General features: G+C 44.9%; 1 protein-coding gene across 1 annotated transcript in view; it reads left to right on the plus strand.

The window, feature by feature from the left end:
* The first annotated feature begins 3,342 nt into the window (after positions 1-3,342).
* GAS2 (growth arrest specific 2) overlaps positions 3,343-27,669 on the plus strand; it is a 124,835-nt gene continuing 100,508 nt past the window's right edge. Inside the window, exons 1-2 of the mRNA XM_035117548.2 lie at positions 3,343-3,486; positions 22,848-23,009. Of these exons, the coding sequence (XP_034973439.1) occupies positions 22,868-23,009 (142 nt within the window). The 5' untranslated portion in view covers positions 3,343-3,486; positions 22,848-22,867. The remainder of the gene's footprint in view (positions 3,487-22,847; positions 23,010-27,669) is intronic.

The following is a 27,669-nucleotide window of genomic DNA, read 5'->3' on the forward strand; positions in this document are numbered from 1 at the left end:
CAGGGGTTGCTGGCTGGACTAGGGTTAAACTGGTTTGCAGATCAAGCCTCAAAGAGTGCAGTATTACGCTTACAACACCAGCAGGACAATTCACACCCAAAACTGAAGTGTGCTCAACAGGCAAGTGTTCATTTTGAACTTGGAATTGCATGCTTGGTGCCATGCTCTTGGAATTGCAGCTGTATGGAATCAGCTTCCGATGAAATTTAGACAAGCACCTAGCAACATTTGTTTTTAGGCAGTTATTGAAACTATATATTGTAAAGAGGACTTTCCCTAAACAGTAGCTTGGCCATTTTATATTGTACTCTGTGTGTAATTTTATGCTTTTAAGACCTTCATTTTTGCTATACTGTATATGTTGACTTTTGGCATTTCTGTTGTACAAATGCTTTGGAAGCATTTGTTGTAAAGTGGTTTACAAATCCAATAAAATAATAATAATAATAATAATAATAATAATAATAATAATTTATTTATTTATACCACACCCATCTGACTGGGTTTCCCCAGCCACTCTGGGCAGCTCCCAACAGAATATTAAAAACATGATGAAACATTAAACATTAAGAATTTCCCTAAACAGGGCTGCCTTCAGATGTCTTCTAAAAGTCAGATACTGGTAGTTGTTTATTTCCTCAACATCTGATGGGAGGGCATTCCACAGGGCGGGCGGCACTACCAAGAAGGCCCTCTGCCTGGTTGAAGAGATGAAATGCTCTAATGATTGCATATGCTCCACGCACCCTTTCTAGAGGGTATGGAAGAATTTGTATGCAGAGTCACTATGTGCATAATAAGTCACAATGTTTTAAGTCATTATTCCTGCAATATCCTAACACAGCTACCATACCACCGAAGTGCCCCCCCCATTTTCTGCCTACTGAGCACCAAGCTTCTTATTTAAATGGCAGCAACTTTATAGCCCATCAAGTCTGGGGCAGTTCCACTACCGGTAATAGCAATATAACCCATGCACAACAAAAGTGAGTAGAGCCAAATGTGGAAGAACGCTGTCATTTTACTAACCAAACTGTTGTTTATGAAAGAAGAAGATCTGGGTAATGTTGGGACTTGTTAATAATTGGAAATTGTTGGGTTACATTGGCACTCTGCTTTGCAATCCATATGAGATATAGTTGTGCCATGCAAAGGTCTCTTTCATTACAGCAGTGCCATTTTGTAGGCTCTGCTCCAGAGAGCATGTCCATCACATTGTGTTTAAAAGATGTGCTCAACATTTCCAGTATTTTAAAATCCCATCACCACAAGGCAATTACCTCTGCAGCAAGGCTATCTCAGCTTCCATTACAGTGGTACCTCGGGTTATAAACACTTCAGCTTATAAACGCTTCAAGTTACAGACTCCGCTAACCTGGAATTGGTACATCGGGTTAATAACTTTATTTCAGGATGAGAACAGAAATTGTATGGTGGTGGCACGGCGGCAGTGGGAGGCCCCATTAGCTAAAGTGGTACCTCAGGTTAAGAACAGTTTTAGGTTAAGAACGGACCTCCGAAATGAATAAAGTTCTTAAGCAGAGGTACCACTGTACATGAAGACTGGTTATGGCTGTACTGGTGCTAGTTAGGACCAGTGCAACTAAAAGAATGCTCTGAAGAATAACATTGTTTAAAATGTGCTCAGAAAGGTCCTGGGATGTTGTATAAATGCATCTGTTCCAAAGGCAAATACTATGTCTCAAGCAAGCATCCGGTTAAGGCAAAGTCATTGAGATTAGTCCATTGTAACTACAAGTATTTGCATAAGAGCTACGCATTGGAGTATTTGGAGTCCAGGAACCAGGGCCGTCGTACCCATAGGCGCTAGGGGTGTGGAGCACCTGGGTGCCAGGCTCTCAGGGGTGCCAGGCCAAGAGTCCAGGGCCCGAGAGTTGAGTCCAGGGAAGAGCCTGCCTATCAGTTGGAGCACTGCGGTGGGCTCTTCTGCTGCAGGTGGCTCTGCACCGCGAGTTTGGGGGCGACCGAGCCAGCGAGACGCTGAGGCAGCCGACCGGCTCCACCCTCCTGCGTGCCTGGGACTGGGCAACCTGGGGGGGGTGCTGGGTGGATCTTTGCACCCCAGTGCTGCATATGCTTAAGACAGCCCTGCCAGGAACTGACCATGTCACAAAAGTCTCAGTTGTCAGTCCACAAGTATACACTGACAGTATTTTGGACTGGATAGTTTTAGGTACTGGACAGTCATAGGATGGAGCAGATCTGTAGTCCAGCATCCTGTTACCACAGTGACCAACCAGATGTTCTGTGTGAACCAGGTATTGGTCAGGGGATTCAGCCAAGTGCTGCAGTTCTCTGCATGCACTTCCTTCCTTAGGAGTCATGAGGCCTACAGATGCAGCCCTACCATGAAGAAAGGTGAAGTGATGGTCTTGGGCTATTGATTTTGAGTGCTGGTGAGAATGGCAGAGCAGGAGACAAACAAGCCTGACTCAAGGAGGCTAGGACAGACATGAGGAGCCTGTGGCCCTCCAGATATGGATATACTCCAATTCCCATCACCGCAAGCCAGCATGGCCAATGGTCAGAAATGATGAGTGTTGTAGTCTAACCGCATCTGGAGGGACACAGATCCCCACCACCACCACCACCTTACTCTATGGAGTTCTTTTGTGCAAATCTTTCTGCTGTTCATTTAATTGACTCTTAGCCAGGAGAGCTTTCTAGGAGATTGTACCATGTTAATTATTGGAAGGGTTTCACATGGACATCCCACTTCACACGCCAACATGTCTTTAGCCAGCAGAGAGAAAGTGTATGTGGAATTAATGTGTAAGTGGATTAATGTGGTTTGATGCCTGGGAAAGAGGGAAAATGCCCATGAAAGTTAATGCTACAGCAAACCAGCCACAACACTTTATTGTGTTTTCAAATCAGTGGGAACTTTGCCACTGACTTTGATGGGATGTGCCTCTCACCCAATGATCTTTTTAAGAAAGTAAGCAAAAAAATTAAACCATCTCAAAAAACCCACAACATTTTACAACATACTGTGGTGTCGCAGTAAACGCTTTTCAATAAACCCCAGCCTGCTTATTATTATTTTTAAAGGGTATTTCTCACCCATCCCTCCTTCCCCTCCACCAGAATATTGGAAGCAGCATAAATAAGAGCTGGACCCTTCTCAACCCAAAGTCCTTGCCAATAGTTTGTAATTCAATATCTGCGTTTCAAGGGTAAACCGGTGTCAATTGTATTTGCCGTGTCGTTGTTTCAACGCCCCCCCCCCTTTCCCTCCGCCAGAAAAAAGTAAGCGTTAAACTTCCGTTCAGTCTATGTGGACTGATGAAATGTAGGAAATCTGTTTCTGGCGAGGAAAAAAAAAGGTTTCCCAAAGAGAGCACCAAGTAGAGAGAGAGATCAGAAGTATGAAGAGTGGCAGTAGTGCTGCTGCTGCCGGGCTGCTCAGGCGAGGAAAGCAGGACGGACTGCAAGAGAAGAGCTTTGGGGCATCGCACACAGAAAGTGAGTGAGAATTTTTTGCAAAGGGCGAGAGAGGCGGGCGTGAAATGCTGGCTGGCTACTAATAAATAGCCGGGGAGGTGGGGGGAAGAAGAGGACTCTGGTGGCCGCCGAGAAACATTAACAAACATCTGACGAGGGTGGGTTTTTTCCTTTCCTTTTTTTGCAGCTGATCTAAACAAGGGGAGGGAGTGTGTAAGTGCGCGGCGCGTTGTTTGTTTCACTGCTGCATTTCAGTTTAAAGGAGAAGACTGCAGAGGAAAAGAAGGGAACCGTTTTATCCCTGCTCGGTCAGCACCTCCAGAGTTTTCTATTGTTTGTCCACCTCGCTCGCTTTGCAAGGCGTTGGCGAGCAAGCGGCTCACCTTCCCAGGGACTTTGGCAAGAGGGAACGCGCTCTCGTCCTCTCGCCCACGCGGCGGGCTTCGTCTCGCCTCGCCAAAGTTTACAAACAAGCATGCAGCGGGCGTCTGCTTTTCGGTCTTGCAGTTCTGCCTGTTGGGAACGATCGCATTTTTAGTGCAAAGTTTCAAAGTTGGCAGGAAAGGGAAAGGGGAACGGTGCGTGGTGCGCGCCGCTTTCTTTCGAGTGTCGTCGTTTCCACTTTCAGGAGCTTGCTCGCGCTCTGCAGCAGAGCTTTTTGCGCATGAAAGTCAGGGTTGAATGCAGATAAGAGAAAGCCATCTCCGCCCCCCAGATGAATGCTGGCATTGTCTTTTCCCTTAATGAGCGGGCTCATCGCGTATAGAGCGAAGCCCTCGCTTTAAGCCCTGTATGCGCGTGAGGTGGGGAAATGGTGTATATACAGTATTTCCTATATCTGCAACATTGCGCCAGTAGGTAAAAAGTATTGTTAAAGAAGCTAAGTTCAGATTTCCTAGCGATCTGCAGAAAGGAAGGGGGCGGGGCGGATGGATCTAGAAGATCGTCAGAAGAGCTCCATCCAAGAAGGTGGGATGGAATACAAGGATTTCTGCAAATTTTTGCAGCCAGTCCAAAGAGGGATAAGTAACTAGGCACCTGGAGTCTCTTTGCACACCCTCCTGGATCCACTGGGGTCTACGGTTGTGGGGGGGGGATGGCAAATTCCTGCTTAGTTTGAGCCTGGATATTCACTAATCAGTGCCCGACAGCCTACTCAAGTCTCATTGAGAGCTATAGGTAAGTGTTGCTAGGACTGCAGCGTAATTCTAGGCACGCCTTCTCCGAAGTGCCACTTGTGATCAGCAGGATCCTTGGTGAGTGTGTGTAGGATTGCAGTGTAAAAGGATTACGCAGGGCGCTTCACCCTGCCCTGTTGCACCGATTTGAGGCGGTTCCGTTCAGATTTACAGCCCTCCACATCTAAGACGTTGAAGTTCGGGTAGCAGGCAAAGCAAAATAAATAACTGCGAATGAAGGAACGCAGAAACGATCGTTAATGAAACAGAACACCTACAGGAAATCTACCGCCTTCTGCCGCAGGGTTAATCACGCTGTGTGCCAAAAAGAAATATAGTTACTTTTTTATTATTAAAAAAATTGCATTGTTCTCTGGAAACATCCGCAGCGAACGTTGCAGCAAGTGTTGGCGGGGGCGGGGTCGCTGGGCAGAGCGCTTCCCTCGCTTAACAGCGGATCTGGAGGTTAACCCTGTCCAGCCCCGCTGGGACAGCGCTTTAAGGCACAGCCCTCCCCGCTCCTTCCACGACCGACCCCTCCTCCAACTCCCCTGCGGTGGAGAGAGATACAGACGAGAGAGCGAGACAGGCTTTCTATTCTTAATGTTTTGCAGGGGATCAGGTTACTGCCGGGCTTCTTCAGACTGATGCTGCCCCCCTCTCGCTCGAAAAACGATCGAAGCGCGCGCTCTTTCCCGGGGAGGGGCGGGGAGGACAGCTTTCCCCACTCCGCGGGGAGGGTTTTTACCTCCCTTGACTTTGAATAGGAAACTCAGGGAGCTTGTCTCTCTCTCTCCCTCTCTCTGCACCCCCCTCCTCCTCCCTGCCTTTCCCGTCGCATTGCAGGTTTTCCCCACCTTCTAACGCAGCTCTGCGTAGCTTCGCATTTGCCATCATGCCCATGAATTGCAACGAGGAGGGGGAGCGGGGGAGAGGTTGTTTTTTTAATTATTATTATTATTATTATTATTATTATTATTATTATTATTATCAGCCTTTCTCCAAAAAACGCATTAAATCTTGGATCAGGGCTTCGGTGATGGAGAGCCGACGGCGTGCCAATTGTGATGGGCTTTGTGGCGGGCTGTGACTGAATGGGAAGCTCGCTGCCCTCCTGCAAGGCTGTTGAGGGCTGTGGAGCGGCATGGAAGGACTAGACCAGCCGGCGCAACGCTGATTGGAGAGGAGCGGGGCGGGTGGGTGGAGGTCGATCTGTCGGTCTCATATAGACTCCTTAGGGAGCGACAGGAAAAGCAACAGGTTTGCTGTTAATGGTGGGATGGAAACAGATGCTAGCGTTGCAGTGGGCTTCCTCGTAGATGGTATCTCCCCAGACCTCCTTTCATGGCAGGGTTCACCTCTATAACATGCTGCAGAGTAATTAAGAACACCGGAAAGCGGTCAGACCGATCGTCCATCAGGCTCTGGATTGCCTGCACTGAGTGGCAGCTGTTCTCCAGGGTTTTAGGCAAGGAACCTTCCCCAGTGTTCCCTGGAGGCATGGGCGTAGCCAGGGTGGGGTGGGGTGGGGTGGGGAGGCAGGACCGAGCTATCTGAGACTCCATTGGTCAGTTTAAGTATTTTTATTAATTTACTTGATTTAGGAGGGCAGCTGCCCCCTGCACCTCCCTGGCTATGCCCATGCCTGGGGGTGCTGGGGATTGAACTGCAGGGACCTTCTGCAGGCAAAGCAAATGCTCCACTACTGAGCTGTGATCCCTCCCACAATGAGCTACACATCCTTTCCCTCCTCCACCAATTCCTGGGTTCTGAGCATAGCTGCCAAGTTTTCCCTTTTCTCATGAGGAAGCCTATTCAGCATAATGGAATTTCCCTTAAAAAAAGGGATAACTTGGCAGCTATGGTTCTGAGTCTGCTCCTGTTACTGTAGTTCCCCAGTGGGTTCCTCCCACCATTCCTCTGCAGCCAACCAGTCCATGGCAATCTTTCTCTCCTATTCCACTGAAGGTCTGGGCCACATGGGAGCAGCTCATAAGACTCAGTTGTGGTGTAGTGGTTAGAGTGCTGGATTAGGAACTTGGAAGACCAGGGTTCAAATCACCACTTGGCTATCAAGCTTGCTGAAGTGAGCTTGGATCAGTCTCTGCTTCTCAGGGTTGTGGGGATAAAATGCAGAGCGGGGGAAGAACCATGTATCCCACCTTGAGCTCCTTTGAAGAAAGATGGGAGAGAAATGTATTAACTAGGCTATAACAATAAACTCCTGCTGAGGCTTCTACCTGAGCTACCATCACCTATACCAATGGCATTGCCAAGTCTGGTAATATGGCAACCATATTTCTGGCCTCCTCTCTCTATAGTGGCACAGGGCGTTTGGTTGCCATATCTCAAAAATGGTGTCTAAGAAAGGCAATAAAAATGGAAAGGAGTTCAGTGCAACTTCCCTGCAATGGTTGACTTTTAAAGTTTAGAAGGGCCAAGTTGGCCAAGAAGGAACAGGATAGATGTATAAAATTATGTATGGTGAGACAGAGTCCCCCCCCCCTTTATAATACTAGAATCGAAAGTAATCCAGTGAAACTGTCAGGACTGGGAAAATTAAATATTTCATACATCATACCGTTAAACTATGGCCTTCTCTTTGACAACATGTGGATACAGCTTTCAAGTTAGAGAAGAGGATCAGACAAATTTATGTAGGAAAATAAATTGGTCGATTCTAGCTATGATGGGTATTTGCAACTTCCCAGTTCAGAAGTGGAATTCATTGAACGGTTGCAGCAGCGAAATAACAGAATGGAGGTGTTACCTGGTTCTGTGTTTTCCAGAGGTATCTGGTTGGCCGCTGAGACTAGGGTTGCTCTTATGTTATCACATGATCTGAGTAGCATGGGAATAAGATGCCGGTAAATGGCTCCCGTGCCATGAACATAGCAGTAGAAGAGACCCACAAATTGTAGGAGTCAACTAGGACAGCCTGACCATGTGATGATCACATCATCACTGCCCTGCCAGGTTGCTTCAAATGTTATGAAAGGTGCAGGTTAAATCTTTGAATGCAAAGATGTGATTTGAAGCTAACTTGAAACCAAACACTAGGGGTGTGCTCTGGATTCAACAGAAACCTAATTCCTGAGTCTGATTGTGTGGGATGTATCATCACTGAAGCAGTCAAACACAACATTTCCTGTTGCCTAGAGTGGACACACAGGGGAATGTTGCTCCAGACAGGGAGGACTTCCTCTCATACCTGCTCTCGAGCCTCCCCCCCCTGTGTGTGACCAGGTAGATGGATGTGACCCTAGCAGACCCTACAAAAGGGCTAGCCATGCAGCCATCTTCCTCTCTTTTTGGACTCTCTTGCTCTTTTGCCATCTTCCTCTCTTCTGGCTCTTAGCACATGGCTTATCCTTACAGAGGATGGAAGTCACAAGGTAGAAAGTCTGAGGCGTAGCTCAGACTTCTTTTCTCTACAAATGTAACTGTAACCACAAGACTGCCTTCAGAATACTACTGTGAACTGAATGCAAGTAAACTTTACTCTTACTTTTAAAGAAGACTGTCGTGTTATTATTTTTAAGAGGGAAATAAAAGGGGAAACTTACCAGGAACAAGCCAGATGGGATTGCTTAGCTCTGGCTTCCCCAACCTCGGCCCTCCAGATGTTTTGAGACTACAATTCCCAGCATCCCTGACCTCTGGTCCTGCTAGCTGGGGATCATGGGAGTTGTAGGCCAAAAACATCTGGAGGGCCAAGGTTGAGGAAGCCTGGATTAGCTTAAATGATTCTAATGAATCCATCAACTTGCTTCCAGCAATGTGCAAGGGAATGTGCTCTGCTGCTTGCTCACTAGCATGAGTGAGGAGAGATAATATTTAATCAATATGTCCTCTCCTACTTTCCTCAACATTCCCACAGATTGTGCCTACTGAATTAGATTCAGGCCTTGGATGAGGTTTGGTTGAGAAAGCCACCAATTTCTGCAGATTGGGTTGGATGACGCAGAGGGAACTGGAGCTGTCCAGGAATAGGGTATCAGGCAAGCAGGAGAGAAATGCATCAGAAGTGCTATGAAAGGTCAAGACCAGGGGTCAGCAAACTTTTTCAGCAGGGGGCCGGTCCATTGTCCTTCAGACCTTGTGGGGGGCTGGACTATATTTTTTTTGGGGGGGTGAATGAATTCCTACGCCCCACAAATAACCCAGAGATGCATTTTAAATAAAAACACACATTCTACTCATGTAAAAACACACTGATTCCCAGACCGTCCATGGGCCAGATTTAGAAGGCGATTGGGCCGGATCCGGCCCCCCGGGCCTTATTTTACCTACCCATGGCCAAGACCTAGCTGACTGCTATCTGGGTCTTCCTGGGAGATGGGAGGAGCCCAATGCAGCTTGACTCTCCTTTCTGCCTGATGTCCTGCAAGATCAATACCTCCACTCAGGGCCATCTTAAGCGCCCCTGCTGCCGTGGTGCTCCGGATCTCTCCGGCACCCTCCCGCCCCGTTTCCCAGCGCGGTGGGCGGGTGGGCGCAGCGCACAGCGCGACTGCCACAGGCGCTGCCGTGTGGCGGGCAGGCAGGCACAGCGCGATCTTTCCGGCGCCCTCCCACCCCGTTTCCCTGCGCGGTGGGTGGGTGGGTGGGAGGGTGCAGCGCTCAGCACGGCTGCCAGAGGCGCAGCTGCGTGGCGGACCGGCCGGCCAGCGGGCGGGCGCAGCTCATGGCGCCCTCATGGCGGGCCGGCACCGTGGTGCCCTGCGCCACCCAGCCTGCACGTAGGGCCGGCCCTGCCTCCACTCAACATGGTACAGGGTTCTTCTTTGTTGGTGCCTTCCCTGCACAAAGGAGCTGCTTCAGAAGCAGCACTCTGCAGGATCTATGTCTCCACTCAACAACTGTTGCTTGGTCCTGAAATTGATCCTGCATGGTGTTTCCCAGGAGGAAAGCCACTTGTGAAGAGGATCAATTCCTCTTCACAACAGCAAGCTTGCAAAGGAGCACCCTGCACAACCTAACCCCCATCCTTGATCAGGAGGGAAGGAGAAGGAGCCGCAGCAGTATCTTCCCCCTCCTAAGCATATCTTTATCTAATTTGGGGCTGGATTTGTGGTGGGGCAGGTGGTCCCTGGGTTGATCCAGATGGCCCCTTCTGGATCAGAGCCTGGCGGCAGATAGGGAGGGGGCAGCTTGAGCATGGAGGTGCAAAACCTTCCTTTTTGTCAAATCTTTTTTGTTAAGTTTTACATTGCAAATTAAAATTCAAACATTAAACATTAACATACTCATTTAGGACAGGCTTCCTCAACCTCGGCTCTCCAGATGTTTTGAGACTACAATTCTCATCACCCCTGACCACTGGTTCTGCTAGCTAGGGATCATGGGAGTTGTAAGCTAAAAACATCTGGAGGGGCGAGGTTGAGGAAGCCTGATTTAGGATTTCTTGAATCCTTCAACTCCCCACTGTCCTTCCATGGTTATTGTTGTCAATCTTTTCCCAATGGCTTCTCTTATTTTCTCTCTTTCTATTTTTGTTAATAGTCCCTTTTAACCATAGTTTTTAATACATTACAAGCATTACTCAAATCCTGCCAAAGTTTTTAGTTGTTTACAGTGTTCTCTTAAATACATTATAATTCCCCCCCCCATTCCTTCTTGAAGTTCTTCTCTTTCTGGTTTCTGACTTTCCCGGTCAGTTTCTCCATTTCGGCATAGTCCATCATCTTCATCAGCCATTCATCTCTGGTTGGGACTTTGTCTTCTTTCTATCTCTGGGCCAGTAATATCCGTGCTGCTGTCGTTGCATACATAAATAATCATTTCTGCTCCTTTGGTATCTCTGCACCTAAATTCCTAATAAAAAAAGCCTCTGGTTTCTTTTTAAACAAATGTTATTCCAAACATTTTTTTCAACTCATTATAAATCATTTCTCAGAATGCTTTTGTTATTTTGCACGCCCACCCCATGTGGTAGAACGTGCCTTCCTTCTCCTTGCATTTCCAAGAAACATTTGAAGCAGTTCTATACATTTTTGCTAATTTTATTGGTGTTAAATACCATAAGTACAAGATCATGGCCACTGGTCCCATCACCTCCTGGCAAATAGAAGGGGAAGAAATGGAGGCAGTGAGAGATTTTACTTTCTTGGGCTCCTTGATCACTGCAGATAGTGACAGCAGTCACGAAATTAAAAGACGCCTGCTTCTTGGGAGAAAAGCAATGACAAACCTAGACAGCATCTTAAAAAGCAGAGACATTACCTTGCCGACAAAGGTCCGTATAGTTAAAGCTATGGTTTTCCCAGTAGTGATGTATGGAAGTGAGAGTTGGACCATAAAGAAGGCTGATCGCCGAAGAATTGATGCTTTTGAATTATGGTGCTGGAGGAGACTCTTGAGAGTCCCATGGACTGCAAGAAGATCAAACCTATCCATTCTTAAGGAAATCAGCCCTGAGTGCTCCCTGGAAGGACAGATCGTGAAGCTGAGGCTCCAATACTTTGGCCACCTCATGAGAAGAGAAGAATCCTTGGAAAAGACCCTGATGTTGGGAAAGATTGAGGGCACTAGGAGAAGGGGACGACAGAGGACAAGATGGTTGGACAGTGTTCTCGAAGCTACGAACATGAGTTTGACCAAACTACGGGAGGCAGTGGAAGACAGGAGTGCCTGGCGTGCTATGGTCCATGGGGTCACGAAGAGTCGGACACGACTAAACGACTAAACAACAATACCATAAGTACATCATTTTCATACATATGCAAAACCTGACTCCCTTACTCTCAAACAGTTCTATGCTGATCTTTGTAAAACTACTGAAGAAAAATGAATTTGGAAGTTCTCAGGCTTTTAATGACCAGCTGCAAAAAGATAAATATATTTGCTAATTTCTTTTGGTGTTGGCTTCCAACCCACAAGACTTACATAAGTATTAAGCCTCAGTGTGCAGCCATGTGCCAGGTTCCTGTCCCACTGTGCTTTAAGCACCCCATGCACTTTGTATCAAATGTATTCATAACACAAAGGACAAAGGCTGCTTGTGAACTGGAGTTTACTTTATCAGAATAGATCACATTTTGATGTAAGCCCTTAAAAATTCAAATTGATTAATGAGTTTCAGATGGCAGTTCGCCTTCTTCCTCCCCACTCCTCCTTTCCTTTAACATGTGCAGCATGCTTCCAGCTAATCTGGGAGAGTTCCAGAACTCTGGGCTAAATTGGTTGCGGTATGGTTTATATGGATAATAAAATAACTAGAGAGAAAAGATTGAATTTCTTTGCAGAAATATAATTGTGCTTGCTGAATATGAACGAGTTTATGCGTTATCCAGTTATTTGTTATTGTTGTGGGAGGGGGAATAACCATTAAGATTATCCATCTTGTGTACCCTCAATGTACTTAGTGTTAATTTGCATTTTCTTATATTTTATTCTGTGGCGTAGCCTAAGATCCAAGGATAACTTGAGGCTCTTAGTAAGGAGTATTCCAGTTCTTCAGTGGCTACACAGATGCCGTATTGTCTTCCACTCTCAGTATAAGGTGGTAGAGGTGATCTATAACCAATTTTTGCTCAGTGTAGGGATGGAAAAATGGTCAATTTCAGTTCTCTAAAGTTCTCATTTTCCTAGTATTAAATTCAGTCCTCAATGTTTCGACATTAAAAAAAAACCTCATGAAAATTTGTCAGCATTTTAATGTGCATTCCTCCTAACAAACATATTTTGTATGCATTTTTCACTAATGGAAAGGTGTCCCTGATTGTCTTGTATTTTACTTTGGTACAATGCCCACCTTCAGAGGCCAATGGAATAACTTTTTGTAAAATGCTTTGGGACCTCCTTTTTCTATTGGAACCTTCCCACCTCCTTAATGACGATGTGGGTAGGTGGGTGTGTTGCTTCATAGGGCTTATTCAAAGGAACAATAGTTGCTTCCTGTTCCTAAGGAGCCCCACTTAAGAGGAGCCACTTTAAATTTAAGAAAATTAGAAAATGCACCTCTATTTAAGCAGGTTTTCAGTGACTGATGGTTGCCTCTGCTGTTTTGTACTTCCAGTATTATTCTTTCCTAACATTTCTAGTATTATTTATATGGGTTTGTGTTTCTGGTTTTCTGTTTCATTATAGTTTATGACAGTGCCATAGTGCGCTTTTGGTGCTTTTTGGCGGAAAACTGTAACAACTGCTAGAAATAAATAAAGGTCTGGCTTTAATTCTGTTTGCTAAGAAAGTCTGACGTTTTGAGATTCTCATCTTCCATTCCCCTCTGCCTACCCCACAGGGTCTCTGATAACTTAATATAGCATAAGGGGCTGCCTTATATTGAGCCAGCCAAATGGCCCATGCGGTCTGGTGCTGTCTTTTCTGTCTGGCAGCAGCTTAGCGGGGGTCTAGTAAAGAGATGGGAAACCTTCAGCCCTTTAGATACCATTAGACTACAACTCCCATCATATCCGACAAATGGGGTTGATAGGGGTTAGAGTGTAATAACATCTGGAAGGCCACAAGTTCCAGAATTACTTGGAACATTCAGAAAGGCTCCAATAAAATTAATAAAAGCCACCAACTAAAAACATCTTGTGCTGTTATCGTTTAAGAATTATTGGACACCAACATTTTATTAGGTGCTGGAAAGAATAAATGTGATGCAGTCTCTGCTGAGATGTTGGGGATTGAACCAGGGCCCTTCTGCATATGTTCTACCACTGAGCTACAACAATCCTCTCTCTTGTTCTGTGTGCCTTGGCTTATCAAACTGCCTGTTCTTCTAGCTAGTCAGCTTTCCTGGGCCATCATTCCACTCTCCATCAATTGGTTTTCTTCACTCAGGCTTTGACCTGCAATGGATATACCTCTGTTACTTCACTCCCTGCCTGGGCATACTGCTTCCTGTGTGCTCAGCTACCTATGGCTCAGACTTACAGTAAATAAATATAGCCAGTATGGCTAGTAGCCATTGACATCAATATATAACTTTGAAAGTTTATAACTTTGAAAGTTATAACTGGGGTTGCATCTTAATTTTTGGGCTGAATCCAATGTGATGTACACGTTGCCTAGATGCGTAACTTGCTCTTAGAAGCAAAACCTTGGTTCATTCCTCATTAGGAGCTGTTGGCGATGTTATCCTGCCTGCATAAGCCTCCGCTTGTGTGGAGATTCATATCTCCTTACAACAATAATTACATTAGCTAATCTATATACATTGTGTGAGCACAATGTAAGTACTGTTATATGAATATCGGATCCCCACGTCTCTCTCATTTCCAGCAACCTTCTTGGCAGGTTTTGGCACATAATTGCAAAATGTGTGATTTCCCCCCCCCCCTCATTCCTGTTTGGAAAGAAATCCATCAACACCGTGAACCAAACCAGGAGGGAGACAAAGAGTCAGAAGACTTTTGCTCTTTTCTAATGCCTTTTCTGTGTTAATGAGAACTAGCAGGGATAGCAGAAACTTAGGTTAGACCCGGTTGAACTTAACTTTCGCTTCTGATCCCTTGCTGCTCATTTCTTTCCAAAATGGATGTTCTCCAGCATTGTTACTGTGCAAGCCAAAGATTCTCTGCACTTGCAGCTGACACCCCCCCTCTGTTTAATTAGTGTGGTTCTTGCTGTGCTGCTCCGCAGCTTTTAGTCACTTTCTGAAAAGGATCTCTTCTTGTTTTCCTCCAGTGGCATATAACTAGGGCTGGCCAGTCTGGCGTCTGCTTGACACCCAACCTTGACAGGACTGTACCGTGACCTCAAAAGTCCATGCGCCATATTTACAGTTATTAATGCAATCTTAAATTATGTAAACTTTCCCTCTTTGACAGTTTAGAGACTGATTAGAGATGCGTTCAAGGCAGACGATGAAAAGCAAAGCTTGCTGGGAGGCTCAGTTTGGGCCAGGGGCCAGGCAGAATGATACAGTTGCAGCTGTTGCTCACTACTGTGAGCTGGGTTCATTGCAGGGAATCACCACAGCAGTGCTCTTAAAAGGCACGCAGCCAATCTCCACTCGCTTAATCACAATAAATGGTTCAGAGGAAGGATAACTCTGGCAGGTGCAATAGTGTTCTACTTCTTAAAGTAATGGGATTCTAGTCCACAAAGAATCTTGCAGCCTCAAATGTTATGAATTGCATTCCAAACGTTTGACTCTTAAAAGCTATTTATTATGTGTTCCTTGCTAACTAATGCTAGGCTATGCAATCTGCCCCTATTTAGCCCAGTCTTGCCTAAGCTGGCTTTCCTCCAGAAATATTTGCTTTCACCTGCTATTAGGTCTTTTTCTTTTTTAAAAACTGGAAGTGCCAGCATTTGAATCTGGGACCCAATAGGCATGCAAACCATGCATTCTGCTTTTCATCTATGGCCTTTCTAGTGGGATAACCTGGAAAATGCTTCTGTGATCAACACAGAATTGACTAAGGGCCCATCTCACTGCACATTTAAGGTGGGATCATATCACTTTAAAGAGTCATGAATCCAAAGAATCCAGGGAGATATAGCTTGTTCAGGGCTCTGAGAGTTGCTTGGAGACCTCTCTTCCTTTCACAGAACTACAATTCTTGGAGTGCTTTAACACTCAGTCCTCTTCCTGGGGAATTATGGGAACTGTAGCTTTGTGACGGGAATAGGAGTCTCCTAGCGACTCTCGACACACTTAACAAACTTCAGTTCCCAGAATTCTTTGGGGGGAAGCCATGGCTTTATGCTTTAAATATATATTGCATATTATGCTTTAAATATACAGTGCAGATGTGGCCTAAACCTGTAATGTTCCACTGCTTCTGGTCTAATACTCCAATTTATGGACAAATATAACCCAGATTAGTTGATAGTTTATGCCAGTATCACATCCTCCTTTGGTTGAGGAAGTGGATGCTGTCTACCCCACCTTGATTAATACTACTTGTGCATTTATAGTTTGACAAACGGTGGAGGCCAGGGCTGCGTAGTGGCTAAGAATGTGAAGTAGGAAGTCTCTGGCTGAAATCTGTCATGAGGGACACATCTGGCATTAAAAATGCCACCTCAGCTACATCCCTCGCCTTTCCTGTTTGCAGTATGGAGATAACAATACCGGGCTAGTTTACACCACTGTTTGAAGGATCACAATGTATAGGAAAAGCTTTGAACACTCATAAGTGCTATTTAAATGTTAACATTTATTGTAGTTCAGATTAGCGGGTGATGGATAACACAACATCCAGCTTGTGGTAGTTTGTGCATTATGATTGGTTTTGTAAGATTCACCTTTGATACAATGTGAAAGTGCCTGAGTAGTTACTTAGCATTGGGGTTGATAAATAGTGAAATACTGTTCCTGTCATGCCTGCAAACTGTCTCGCCAGAGTGGTGCATGCTCTAGTTATCTCACGCTTGGACTACTGCAATGCGCTCTATGTGGGGCTACCTTTGAAGGTGACTCGGAAACTACAACTAATCCAGAATGCGGCAGCGAGTGACTGGGAGCGGCCGCCGGGACCACATAACACCAGTCTTGAAAGATCTACATTGGCTCCCAGTGCATTTCCGAGCACAATTCAAAGTGTTGGTGCTGACCTTTAAAGCCCTAAATGGCCTCGGTCCAGCATACCTGAAGGAGCGTCTCCACCCCTACTGAGGTCCAGTGCCGAGGGCCTTCTGGCGGTTCCCTCACTGCGAGAAGCAAAGTTACAGGGAACAGGCAGAGGGCCTTTTCGGTAGTGGCACCCACCCTGTGGAACGCCCTCCCATCAGATGTCAAAGAGAACAACAACTACCCGATTTTTAGAAGACATCTGAAGGCAGCCCTGTTTAGGGATGCTTTTAATGTTTAATCGATTATTTTATTTTTATTTTTCTGTTGGAAGCCGCCCAGAGTGGCTGGGGAAACCCAGCCAGATGGGCGGGGTATAAATTATTATTATTATTATTATTATTATTATTATTATTATTATTATTATTAAAATTAAGTTCAACTGCATTCACAGCAATGGGACTTACTGCCAGGTAAGTAGGTATAGGATTACACCCTAGGATTGTGATGTAAGGTACCAAACCTACATCTTTGGTCGCTGCATACGTGGGACTAAACTGAAAAGATAATTTGCACATTATCTGCTATTACCAAGTCCTTGAACAAACCAGTTTCTTCCACCCATATGTGGCTTTAATCCACAGCTGATATGATTTATTTTGCAAATTAGTGCCAACAAAAAACAACCACCACAAGCCAACTTGGCTGCATGATAGCAAATGGTCACCTGACCTCTCTTGCTTACCCCTGGCGATTCCTGACAAACATCAGCAGACAGTTTAAATTACTGGGCTGGCAAGCTACTGGGTTGAGCTACAATACACAGAAGACTAAATGCACTACTGTCTAGCAACATAAAAACCTCACTGTTTGGTGGGAGTGAATGGGAAGGAATGCAACCTTCCAGCTTGTTGAAACTGTTACATGCCATTAGGTGTACTGTAAACTATCCTGCCCCAAATCCTTTACTCAGACAATAAGGCTAAGAATTAGAGATGCTTTGTTACTATCTGAGAGGTGGGGCGGAGGGAAAGAGAGGGAGCACATGGTATAAATAGGAGGTGCAGCTCAACTGTGTGTAAATAAAGTCCTGTTCCCAATAAAACTCCATTGTGAAGGAAAACATGTTACTGAAGGGCCTGTTACTGAAGTATTAAGACACTGAAGAGGTAAGTATGTCAAGGGAGGGTTTTTAATGTTTGAAAATTTTCCTGTGTTTTAAAATTTTGCAGCAAGCGGCCCAGAGTGACTGGGGCAACTCAGTCAGATGGGTGCCATATAAATAGGAAAGTAGTAGTAGTGGTAGTAGTAATTGTTGATGCTGCTGTCGTTGCTCTTTATTTGCTGGACTGAGGTAGTTCATCATATGTCACAATTTCTCTAGAAGCATACTGTCTTTACCTAAGTGTGTAATGTGTTTATTTTCGAGAAGTCCTATTCATGTTAAAATCCAGAACCACATGAGGGTATTCTGAAGATTGATCTTGAAATTTTTCATAGAATTGTAGAGAAGGGACCCTGAGGATCATTTAGTCCAAGCCCCTGTAATGCAGGATTATGCAGCTGCCCCAGATGGAGATCAAACCTGTGACCTTGGTGTTATCAGCACCATGCTCTAACCAACGGAGCTAACCAGTGTCATGTGCTTGCCAGTTTCCTGAGCGGTTTCACTGATGATCTGAATAGTCTTAAGGAAGCATATAAGTAGTGGATGTAGACAGGAAAGATTGGGGTTGAAATCCCTGCTTATTTGTAGTGAATGACCTTGGGTTGCTGTGAGGATAAAGGTGGGTGAACTCACATGCATGCTCTTTGGCTCTTTGAGATATGTGATAATAAGTACATTGGAAGAGTCCTCATGGACTAATGGCCCATCTAGTCTGGCATCCCCTAGTGGCTAACCAGAATCCTATGGGAAGCCCACAAGCAGAACGCAAGCACAGTAGCTTTCTCCTCACTCATATTCCACAGCAACTGGTATTTGGAGGTATGCCACCATAATCTCTTGTAGCCTTATCCTCCATGAATTTGTCTCTCCCTCTCTTAAAATTATCCAAGTTGGTGGCCATCACTAAATCTGGTGGAAGCAAATCCCATACTATGTGTTGCATGAAGACATAATTTCTTTTACCTCTCCCGAATTTTCAGACATTCAGCTCCCTTGAATAACTTCAAGTTCTGGTATTATGGGAGAGGGAGAAAAGCCTCTGTCTTGGATGGCCATCTGTCATGGATGCTTTAGCTGAGATTCCTGCATTGCAGGGGGTTGGACTAGATGATCCTTGGGTAATTTCCAACTCAAGAGTTTATGATTCTATGCACTTTCTCCATGCTACATCATTTTATGCATCTCTGCAAGGACCTTCCTTGTTTGCCTTTTTAAAACACACACACACACACACACTTTTCCTCATAGAGGATCTGCTCTAGCCCCTTGCTTATTTTGTTTGCCCTTTTCTGAACCTTTCCTGCACTCCATTAAATTTGCTGAGACGTGGCAACCAGAAGTGCACACATTTTTTTATGGTTGCACCATATAAATAAAATTTGAACTGATGAACTGTAGCAAAATTTAATGAAGTAAAACTTTTTCTATTAGTCTCATAGGATTTTAAGTTCTCCAGCATCAAAATATCACCTTGGTAAGCTATCCCAAACACCTTGAAATAAGAGTAGAACATAACTGAAATAATAATGGGCAGTATCCAATCCTGGTCATGCTCAGAGCAGACCCCCTGGAATCAATGGACCTTAATCCATTCCTTAATGACTAGCATGGTGAGCTTTCAGGTGAGTAACAGCAGTGCAGAACAGTTTGCCCAGTGTATTTTACTCTAAGCATAAATGCACTGACTTTCTGAGCTGTTCAGCAGTGGAACAGACTCCCACAAGAGGTGGTGGACTCTCCATCCCTGGAGGTTTTTAAACAGAGGTTGGATAGCCATCTGTCATGGATGCTTTAGCTGAGATTCCTGCATTGCAGAGGGTTGGACTAGGTGACACTTTGGTCCCTTCCAAGTCTAAGATTATAAGATTCTATGATATTAGTGGACCACATCTGAGAGCTCTGATGAACAGAATGCTGTAGGTGCTGCTATGCTCAGTTTAGTAGCATCAATGTTTATCATTTTTGTAGTTTGTAACAAACGAAAAGGGAAATAGTTACAATAGGCTAAAGTTACATGAGGGTAGATTTGGGCTGAACATTAGGAGAAACATATTGACAGCAAGAGCAATCAAGCCTCACAGAGCTACAATTCTCAGGGTAAGCCACAAATGTTTAAAGTGGTATGATATTGCTTGAAATACATAGTGCAGATGGAACTGATGTTTGGTGCCAGCATAATATAACGCATTGTAATGTTGTTTGTTTTACCCAGTCTGGAAATTCAGTGCCATGGGTAGGATAATAAGGGGTCCATAATTTTCCCTTAGTATTAGTGGCCTATTTTTAATTATTTAAAGTTCCAAATTCAGTGTGACACCCCTGATTACATGGCCACATGATATCATACTCAATTTGCTCCAGTGGTGTGGTGAATGGCTGGATTGTCCCTAATTTGCCTGGGGAAAAAGGTGTAAAACTATATCCTTTGCTTCAATGTGTGTACATGAAGCAGCATTGATATATGTGCAGTTCAGCTAAAACAGATCTCTACTCCAACTCTAATCCAACTCCCCTAGACTAGACCAAATGAAAAAAAAGGATTTTGCAACATTGCTGGAAAATGCTCCAGGGAGAGGAAATTCCATTGTTGTAGGACAGCCACTTAAAACAACATCTGTATGTCCTCTGCTAGCTGATTTTACACATAGGCACATGGATATTATTCTAAGGAGGTTCCACGTGATTAATCTTAAAGAGCAAGTGGGGTATGATAGGGGAAGGAAACTGGCTTCCTAGGTATTTAGGGCTTTATGCACCGCAAGCAGCATATTGAAACCAACAGGGCTTGTTGCAGTTTGTTTTTTTTGGGGGGGGGGGTAGCTTTGGGTCACAGTTTATAATGATTGTTCAGATTCATAACAAAATACAGGTTAGAAAAACACAAACATCCTGTAGAGTTGCATCTTGCCTTTACATATTCAACAGAGCCTCATTCATGTAGGAATTTAATCTACCAGATTTAAAAGAGAGATCAAAACAGCTGCAAGGGACCCAATTCAGTTCATGACAGTGGTGTTCTACAAGGGTTTTTAAAATCCATTTTACCTGTGCTATTTCTCCTACTTAAAATGCTCTCCGGCTGATCCCCGCCCCGTCATGTGTATCAAAGGACGCTTGGACTTGACCCTGCAATTCTTTATGTTCTATGGTCTATCTGCATTTTTCTGGATGTTCCAATATTATGGGCAAAGTTCAAATTTCCTAACTAGTTTACATAGCAAAGACAGTACTCTAGATAGGCAATGAATAGCCAGTACAGTATTATTGCCTTGCAGTTAAGGGTGTGTGTGTGTGACTTGTTAGAGCATTTATGCCTCACCTTTCTATGATAAAATGAGACTTAAGCAGATTACAAATTAACAGTATAAAACACAGCAAATAATAGAATCATAAAATTGCAGAGTTGGAAGGCATACAGAGGATCATCTAATCCAGGGCCGGCCCTACGGCCAGGCTGGGTGGCGCAGGGCACCACGGCGCCAGCACCACCAGTCCGCTGTGCAGCTGCGCCCACGGCAAACGCGCTGTGCCTGCCCGCCCGCCGCGCAGCAGCGCCTGTGGCAGCCGCGCTATGCGCGGCGCCTGCCCGCCCACCGTGCTGGGAAATGGGGCAGGAGGGGGGGCGCCGGAGGGATCTGTCGCTCCACGGCGCCAGGGACGCTTAAGACGGCCCTGATCTAATCCACACACCCCCTGCAATGCAGGAAACTAAACTAAAGCATCCATGACAGATGGCCACCCAACCACTGCTTAAAAACCTCCAATCAGCCTGTTCCACTGTTAAAAAGTTCTTCCTGATGTTCAGTCCGAATCTACTTTTTCGTATCTTGATGCCATTGGTTCAGGTCCTACCCTCCAGAGCAGGAGAAGATAAGCTTGACCTTTCTCTGCCTATTTCTGCTCTAGGTAGCCTTATGTATTAGTTTAGATGATAAGTGAAATGTTGATGTTTTATAAATACGATAATCGTCTCACAGCAGGGAGACTGGGCGGTGCTGCATGTACCCTGCAGTTGTTTGGCGATTGCACTAACCATTCTGATGCTTACAGAGAAACCTGAAAGTGTGGTCCTTTGAGAGAGACTACTGGCTCCCTTTGTAAATCCAGCTGCTCTGAGCTGTGTAACATGCTGTATTATTAGCTTGTAATCCCGTTGCATGCTGAAAAACCGTGCTGCTTTTTGGACCTTGCCCATTGACTGGGACACTATCCAGCTTTCTAGCTTGACTGATTCTTTAGACTCAGAAAACTCCCCTTTAATTCATAATGGCACATGGGCTTTTCTTGAGCCTTAAAAAACAAACAAAAAACACCTCCACCTTGTGCTCCAAGGTGAGGCTGCATTCACCCATCTTTGACTGCCATTATACTGAGTTTCGAAAGATTATTTGTGGGATAAACAATAGAAATGTGCACTGCCTCCCTAGTGGAGGTTACATTTAAGGAAGAAACATAGTAGATAAAGCCTTGGAAAGTCACAAAAGTATCTCTCCCCCTCACCATTACTTGTGTGATTGGGAGGCTCTCAGGCTACTGTTTTTTTTTTCTGTTTTCCTTTGGCTACTTAAGAAACTTCACCGTATATTTTGATCTTAACCTGATTAAAAGAGAGCTGATTAGCACTTCTAGTGCAATTGTCCCCAGATATCTGTGTTTTCTGCAGAAGTTATGATCTATGTCATTTTTTCACCCTTTCTCAGCTTGGTAGGCCTCATGTTGATAAAGTGACGTTCTGGCTTTTGAAATAAGAGAAATATGCCTATTTTGCTCCAGCTATTGCTCCTTCCCAACTCTACCCGGTGATTCTAATAAATTCAACTGCTCTTCACCCCTCCCCCCTGCTCCATTTCCTACCTATAGATTGTCTTAGACTTAGGTAGGAGTGCCCAGGGGTGGTGCAGGCTGGCTTGTGTCACAAGGACTCTGCAAAGGCTTTCCTGACAAAACAGGTTTTGAGGAAAGACCCAAAGAGAATCAGAAATCATATTTGCAAATCTAGACTATTTTTTAAATGAATGAATTAATTACTATGCTGCTTAATGCTAAAAGAGGCATTACTATACGGCACTCAACAGGCATAACTCACTGTGCAGCTCATTTGGCACTGTTCTGGTGTCATTTTTATATTTGGCAACATCCTTCCCCCCAATTAAGCATGTTATGGGGAATCTCTACTATTTATTATCATATCTATTTTGCCATGCAATTTGCCCCTTTGCATAATCACCTCTTTTTTTAATTATTTGAATCTTTTAAATCCCTGCTTGCAGAGATATTTGACAACATGCATACCGAGGTAAGTGCAAATGTATCCACCTAGCCCATTTTCCTAGACTATCACTAGCAAAACACTCCATTTATTATTATTATTATTTATTATTATTATTATTATTAAACCTGGTTGTTATCATGTACATCGTTTCATGGAGCAAACCTCTGTTTGTCTGGCATTACGCTCATGCTGAATCTGACCCATTGGCAACTATATATAATAATAAACATTACAAGTCTTCACACAGCATGCTAAACTAATACTTTCTTTCTTTTTACTTCTGCAAAATAGGTAGCACCAGTGGTTAAAAGATGTGCACCTCCCTCAGCCCAAAGGCCCGAGGCCCTGGCCTCTCCGATATGCACCAGTATAGCCAGTGGCTGGCTAGCAGACATGAGGCTAACTTGTTGCCAATGAAGGAGGATTTGGCCCTGTGGCTGACAAACCTGCTGGGTAAGGTTATTTTTCTTTGTTGTGATTATTGCCAGAGCTTTCTAAAGAGCAACAGTAATTCTGCTTTGAGTTTCTGAAGCGCAGGTGGAAAGTTCTGCTCTAGGGTGGCTGTGAGCATCCTGGAGTCTGTCATTCCCTCCCCCTGTTCAATAGGGATGCTTAGGGGGACATTTTAAGTGATTTCCCAACCCAGAAAGCCACAGTGAAACAAGCACAGGCTTAACCGTCTTTCAGAAGTGATGGCATACTCTTTTGTTAGGTACTGCTGTGCATGGAAAGGCGGAGTACAGAGCTTGCTTAACTGCTGCCACCATTATTATAATAAATTTATTTATAACCCACCTTTCCCCCCTGACAGGGACTCAAGGCAGCTTACAGATAATGATAATAACAGCTAAAAACATTGGGGGGGGGGGAGAGACCTATTCAACCATACATATAATTACAATAGAAACAACATGGCACTGTCAGGAATCCAGGTTCCCAGCTTGATAACACAGTAAGCGTAGGTAATTCAAAAGGAGGATTTATTGCAAAAACAAACAGATAGCTCCGGATGGCTCTAACAAAGCCTCCGGTACCATTACTCAAGATGAACCTTCTGAAGACTCCTTCCGGTGTCAACAGAAGATATTCAACTTTACAACCCTTACGTCTCTTGTTTTGCTTCCTGTCTGGAAGCCCTCCCATTCGCCGACTCTTAGGACTTAGTGGATCAGCTCCAACCTCTTCCGATTCAGAGAGGCTGTTTGTTCTCGCTGTTTTGTGCCTCCTGCAAGCTTTGGCTATGTTCTAGCCTGCTCTCAGCTGCTGCCTTATCAGCCTGCCCATCAAGGTCAGGAAGAGTCGAAGTCTGCAGCTGCCGGTTCTCCCCTGCCTAACACCTAAGCCTCTCTGTTCCTGGCTGCTTTCTGCAATTGGCTGCAAGCCTTCGCTTGGAGCTGGCTCATTCCTGACAGGCACCAGCCATTTCATTAAAAGCAGTCAGTCCCCCAAAGTTTGTTGGAACAAGAAAGTCATCATCTGCTAACAGAAAGACAACAAGGAGGGAGCCAGTCTAGCTTTTCCAGGGAGGGAGTTCCAGAGTCTGGGAGCAGCCACTGAGAAGGCCCTTTCTTGCATCCCTACCAAGTGTGCCTGCAAGGGTGGCAGGAGCATGAGAAGGGCTTCCCCTGATGATCACAAAAGCAAGGCAGGTTCATATGAGGGAATAAGGTCTTTCAGATAGCTTGGACCTAAGCCATGCTATATGTCACAATTAGCACTTTGAAATTGTGTCCAGAAACAGTTCAGTAGCCAGTGGAACTCTTTTAGCAAGGGAGTCGTATGCTCCCTCTAACCAGCACTAGTCAGCAATCTCTTCAAGCCAGTTGAAGTTTCTGAGCACTTTTCAAAGGCAGCCCAATGCAGAGTGTATTACAGTAATCTAAACAGGAAGTAACTAAGGTGTGCATAACTGTGGCCAAATCAGACATCTCAAGGAATGGGCAGAGCTGGTACAGAGCTGGTACAGGTCAATTCTGTGTCCAGGGCAGCTGTCTATCAGCTCCATCTAGTACGCAGGCTGAGAACCTACCTGCCTGCAGACTGTCTCGCCAGAGTGGTGCATGCTCTGTTTATCTCCCACTTGGACTACTGCAATGCGCTCTATGTGGGGCTACCTTTGAAGGTGACCCGGAAACTACAACTAATCCAGAATGGGACAGCTAGACTGGTGACTGGGAGCGGCCGCTGAGACCACATAACACCGGTCTTGAAAGATCTACATTGGCTCCCAGTACGTTTCCGAGCACAGTTCAAAGTGTTGGTGCTGACCTTTAAAGCCCTAAATGGCCTCGGTCCAGTATACCTGAAGGAGCGTTTCCACCCCCATCGTTCTGCCCGGACACTGAGGTCCAGTACCGAGGGCCTTCTGGCAGTTCCCTTGTTGCAATGTTTTATAATAATCTTTTAATGTTTAATAGATTATTTAATTTCATTTTTCTGTTGGAAGCCGCCCAGAGTGGCTGAGGAAACCCAGCCAGATGGGCGGGGTATAAATAAATTATTATTATTATTATTATTATTTACACTAGCTTTAACTGCGTAAATGCTCTCCTGACCACTGCAGAGACCTGGGCAAGCAGCTCAGGGCTGATTGCAGTATCTGCCTCAGAAATCCTTGGCAGGCTTTTTCAGTGTCTCATTAAGCATGCTAGTGGCTTCCTCCCCATACCTTCCACTCTTTTCCCACATGCATAGATCTACGGTGATCACTCATAGCCAAGTAAGACTGTCTTCCGTGAACACGGTCTTAACAGTAAGTACGTAAGCGACTGTGAGGGCCAATTCTGGATCCACACGTCCTTCCACAGTGGGGACATAGGTTTCTGGGCAGGAGTAGCAGAAGTGCGGACGAGCCCCAAGTTATGTTTTTCCAATAATAAACAACTTTGTTATTTTCTTACACTACAAGCATCTCTTTCTGTGTGATTAAAACAGGCAAAGTCTGCTCTCTAACAAAAGTTCACACACCATATGCTGCTTACTCTTAATATTAAAGAACTCTAGTAGGAAATTGGGCTGAACAACAACACCCCACTTCCAACAGTTACAGCATATCCTCATTCTTGTGCAGGATTCCAGGCAGCCATTCAGGGAGTGATATTTCAGACATTTGCATGACTTCAGATCAGAGGAAATTAGACATTTTAAATGTTTCTGGGTTGGAACCAACCTAACAGCATAGTCCTAACCATGTCTATTCAGAAGTCCTATTTAATGCAGTGAGGCTTATTCCAAGGTAAGTGAGATAAGGTTTGTAGCTTAATTTAATTCCGGATGAAATTAATAGGACTTAACTTATGATCAGGGACCCAGGTGGCGCTGTGGGTTAAACCACTGAGCCTAGGGCTTGCTGATCAGAAGGTTGGTGGTTCGAATCCCTGTGATGGGGTGAGCTCCCGTTGCTTGGTCCCAGCTCCTGCCAACCTAGCAGTTTGAAAGCACGTAAAAAATGCAAGTAGATAAATAGGTACCGCTACAGCAGGAAGGTAAACGGTGTTTCCGTATGCTGCTCTAGTTTGCCAGAAGCAGCTTTGTTATACTGGCCACATGACCTGGAAGCTATACGCCGGTTCCCTCGGCCAATAATGCGAGATGAGCGTGCAACCCCAGAGTCGGTCACGACTGGACCTAATGGTCAGGGGTCCCTTTACCTTTTTAACTTATGATCATATTTTCCCATTAATTTCAATGACCTAAGTGAAACTAATTTAATCTGGATCCAATTTATGTTCATCATAGCAAGTAAAGACAGTTCATGTCTGAAATACAGAATTTATTCATGTTTAGCACACAGCATGCAATTTAGATCTTTCTGTGTCCTTGTTCAGACATAGGTATATGTCCTTTCATGTTCTCGTCTCTCTGTGTGTAAGTGGCACATAGCTTGAAATATTGTTAAGCCATCCAGCCGACTCAATGTATTTACTGTCTCATTTTAATTGCATGATGCTAGCAAGTACTTTCCTGTGATCTGCTGCTGCTCCGCCTCCTCATCTTTTCCTCCTGTTCTACCAGTTTCGCTCTTTTTTCCTGTTTTGCTCTTTTTTTCTGCTCAAGCTGCTCCATCTACAACCATTTGCCTCTGCACATCTTCCCCCTAATTTATATTCATCTGAAAGTGGCTACCTAGGACAGAAAGAATGTGCTTAAAAGCAGGCATTTCCTTTTCCTTCCCCAAAGGTGCATATTTGTATAGTTTCATCTGCTACTGATGTCTGGTGCAGCATAGTGGCAAAAGAATCAAGAAGGCCCAGCTTTGTGTCTCCCCTCTAAGTAGCCTTAGACAAACCACTTTCTCTTAACCTCAGTCCCCTCATCTGCAATACGGGAGACAATGATACCGAATGCATAACACTGTGAACACCTGAAAATGCCATACACATATTACGTATTGATGATGGTTTCTCCATTCACCAGAAGCTATAGCATCCTGAGGTAAAGATTGCACATAAAAGCATCTGTGTTGAAGCACACAATTATCCTAGAACATTGGTTTTCCTCCTTTCTCTCATTAAGATGCCCTTTCCACATCCATTTCTCTGCAGAGGAAGGTCTGGATTTTCAGGTGAGATTAGTAACCAAATATCCTCTCCCAGGCAGACAGCTCTTTCCCTCCCATATTATGATTTAGAGAAAGAACAGGGCTGACTGTCGGGGATTAAAAAGGTGTGCAAGCATTTTGTTAGTATGAGTAATGGACACATCTAACACTTCAAAGCTCCAGGAAGAGTTTATAACTCCTAAAAAGTCTGCCCTGTGTGCTCATTTTGACATGGATCAGGACAGAGGGGAGGGGGAAGGGCAGTGTGGTGTAGTGGTTAAGAGCGGTAGACTTGTAATCTGGGGAACCGGGTTCGTGTCTCCGCTCCTCCACATGCAGCTGCTGGGTGACCTTGGGCTAGTCACACTTGTTTGAAGTCTCTCAGCCCCACTTACCTCACAGAGTGTTTGTTGTGGGGGAGGAAGGGAAAGGAGAATGTTAGCCGCTTTGAGACTCCTTCGGGTACTGATAAAGCGGGATATCAAATCCAAACTCCTCCTCCTCCTCCTCCTCCTCCTCCTCCTCCTCCTCCTCCTCCTCCTCCTCTTCTCCTCCTCCTCCTTCTTTCTGTCT

The sequence above is a fragment of the Zootoca vivipara genome, chromosome 1 (assembly GCF_963506605.1).
Source record: "Zootoca vivipara chromosome 1, rZooViv1.1, whole genome shotgun sequence".
Taxonomy (NCBI): domain Eukaryota; kingdom Metazoa; phylum Chordata; class Lepidosauria; order Squamata; family Lacertidae; genus Zootoca; species Zootoca vivipara.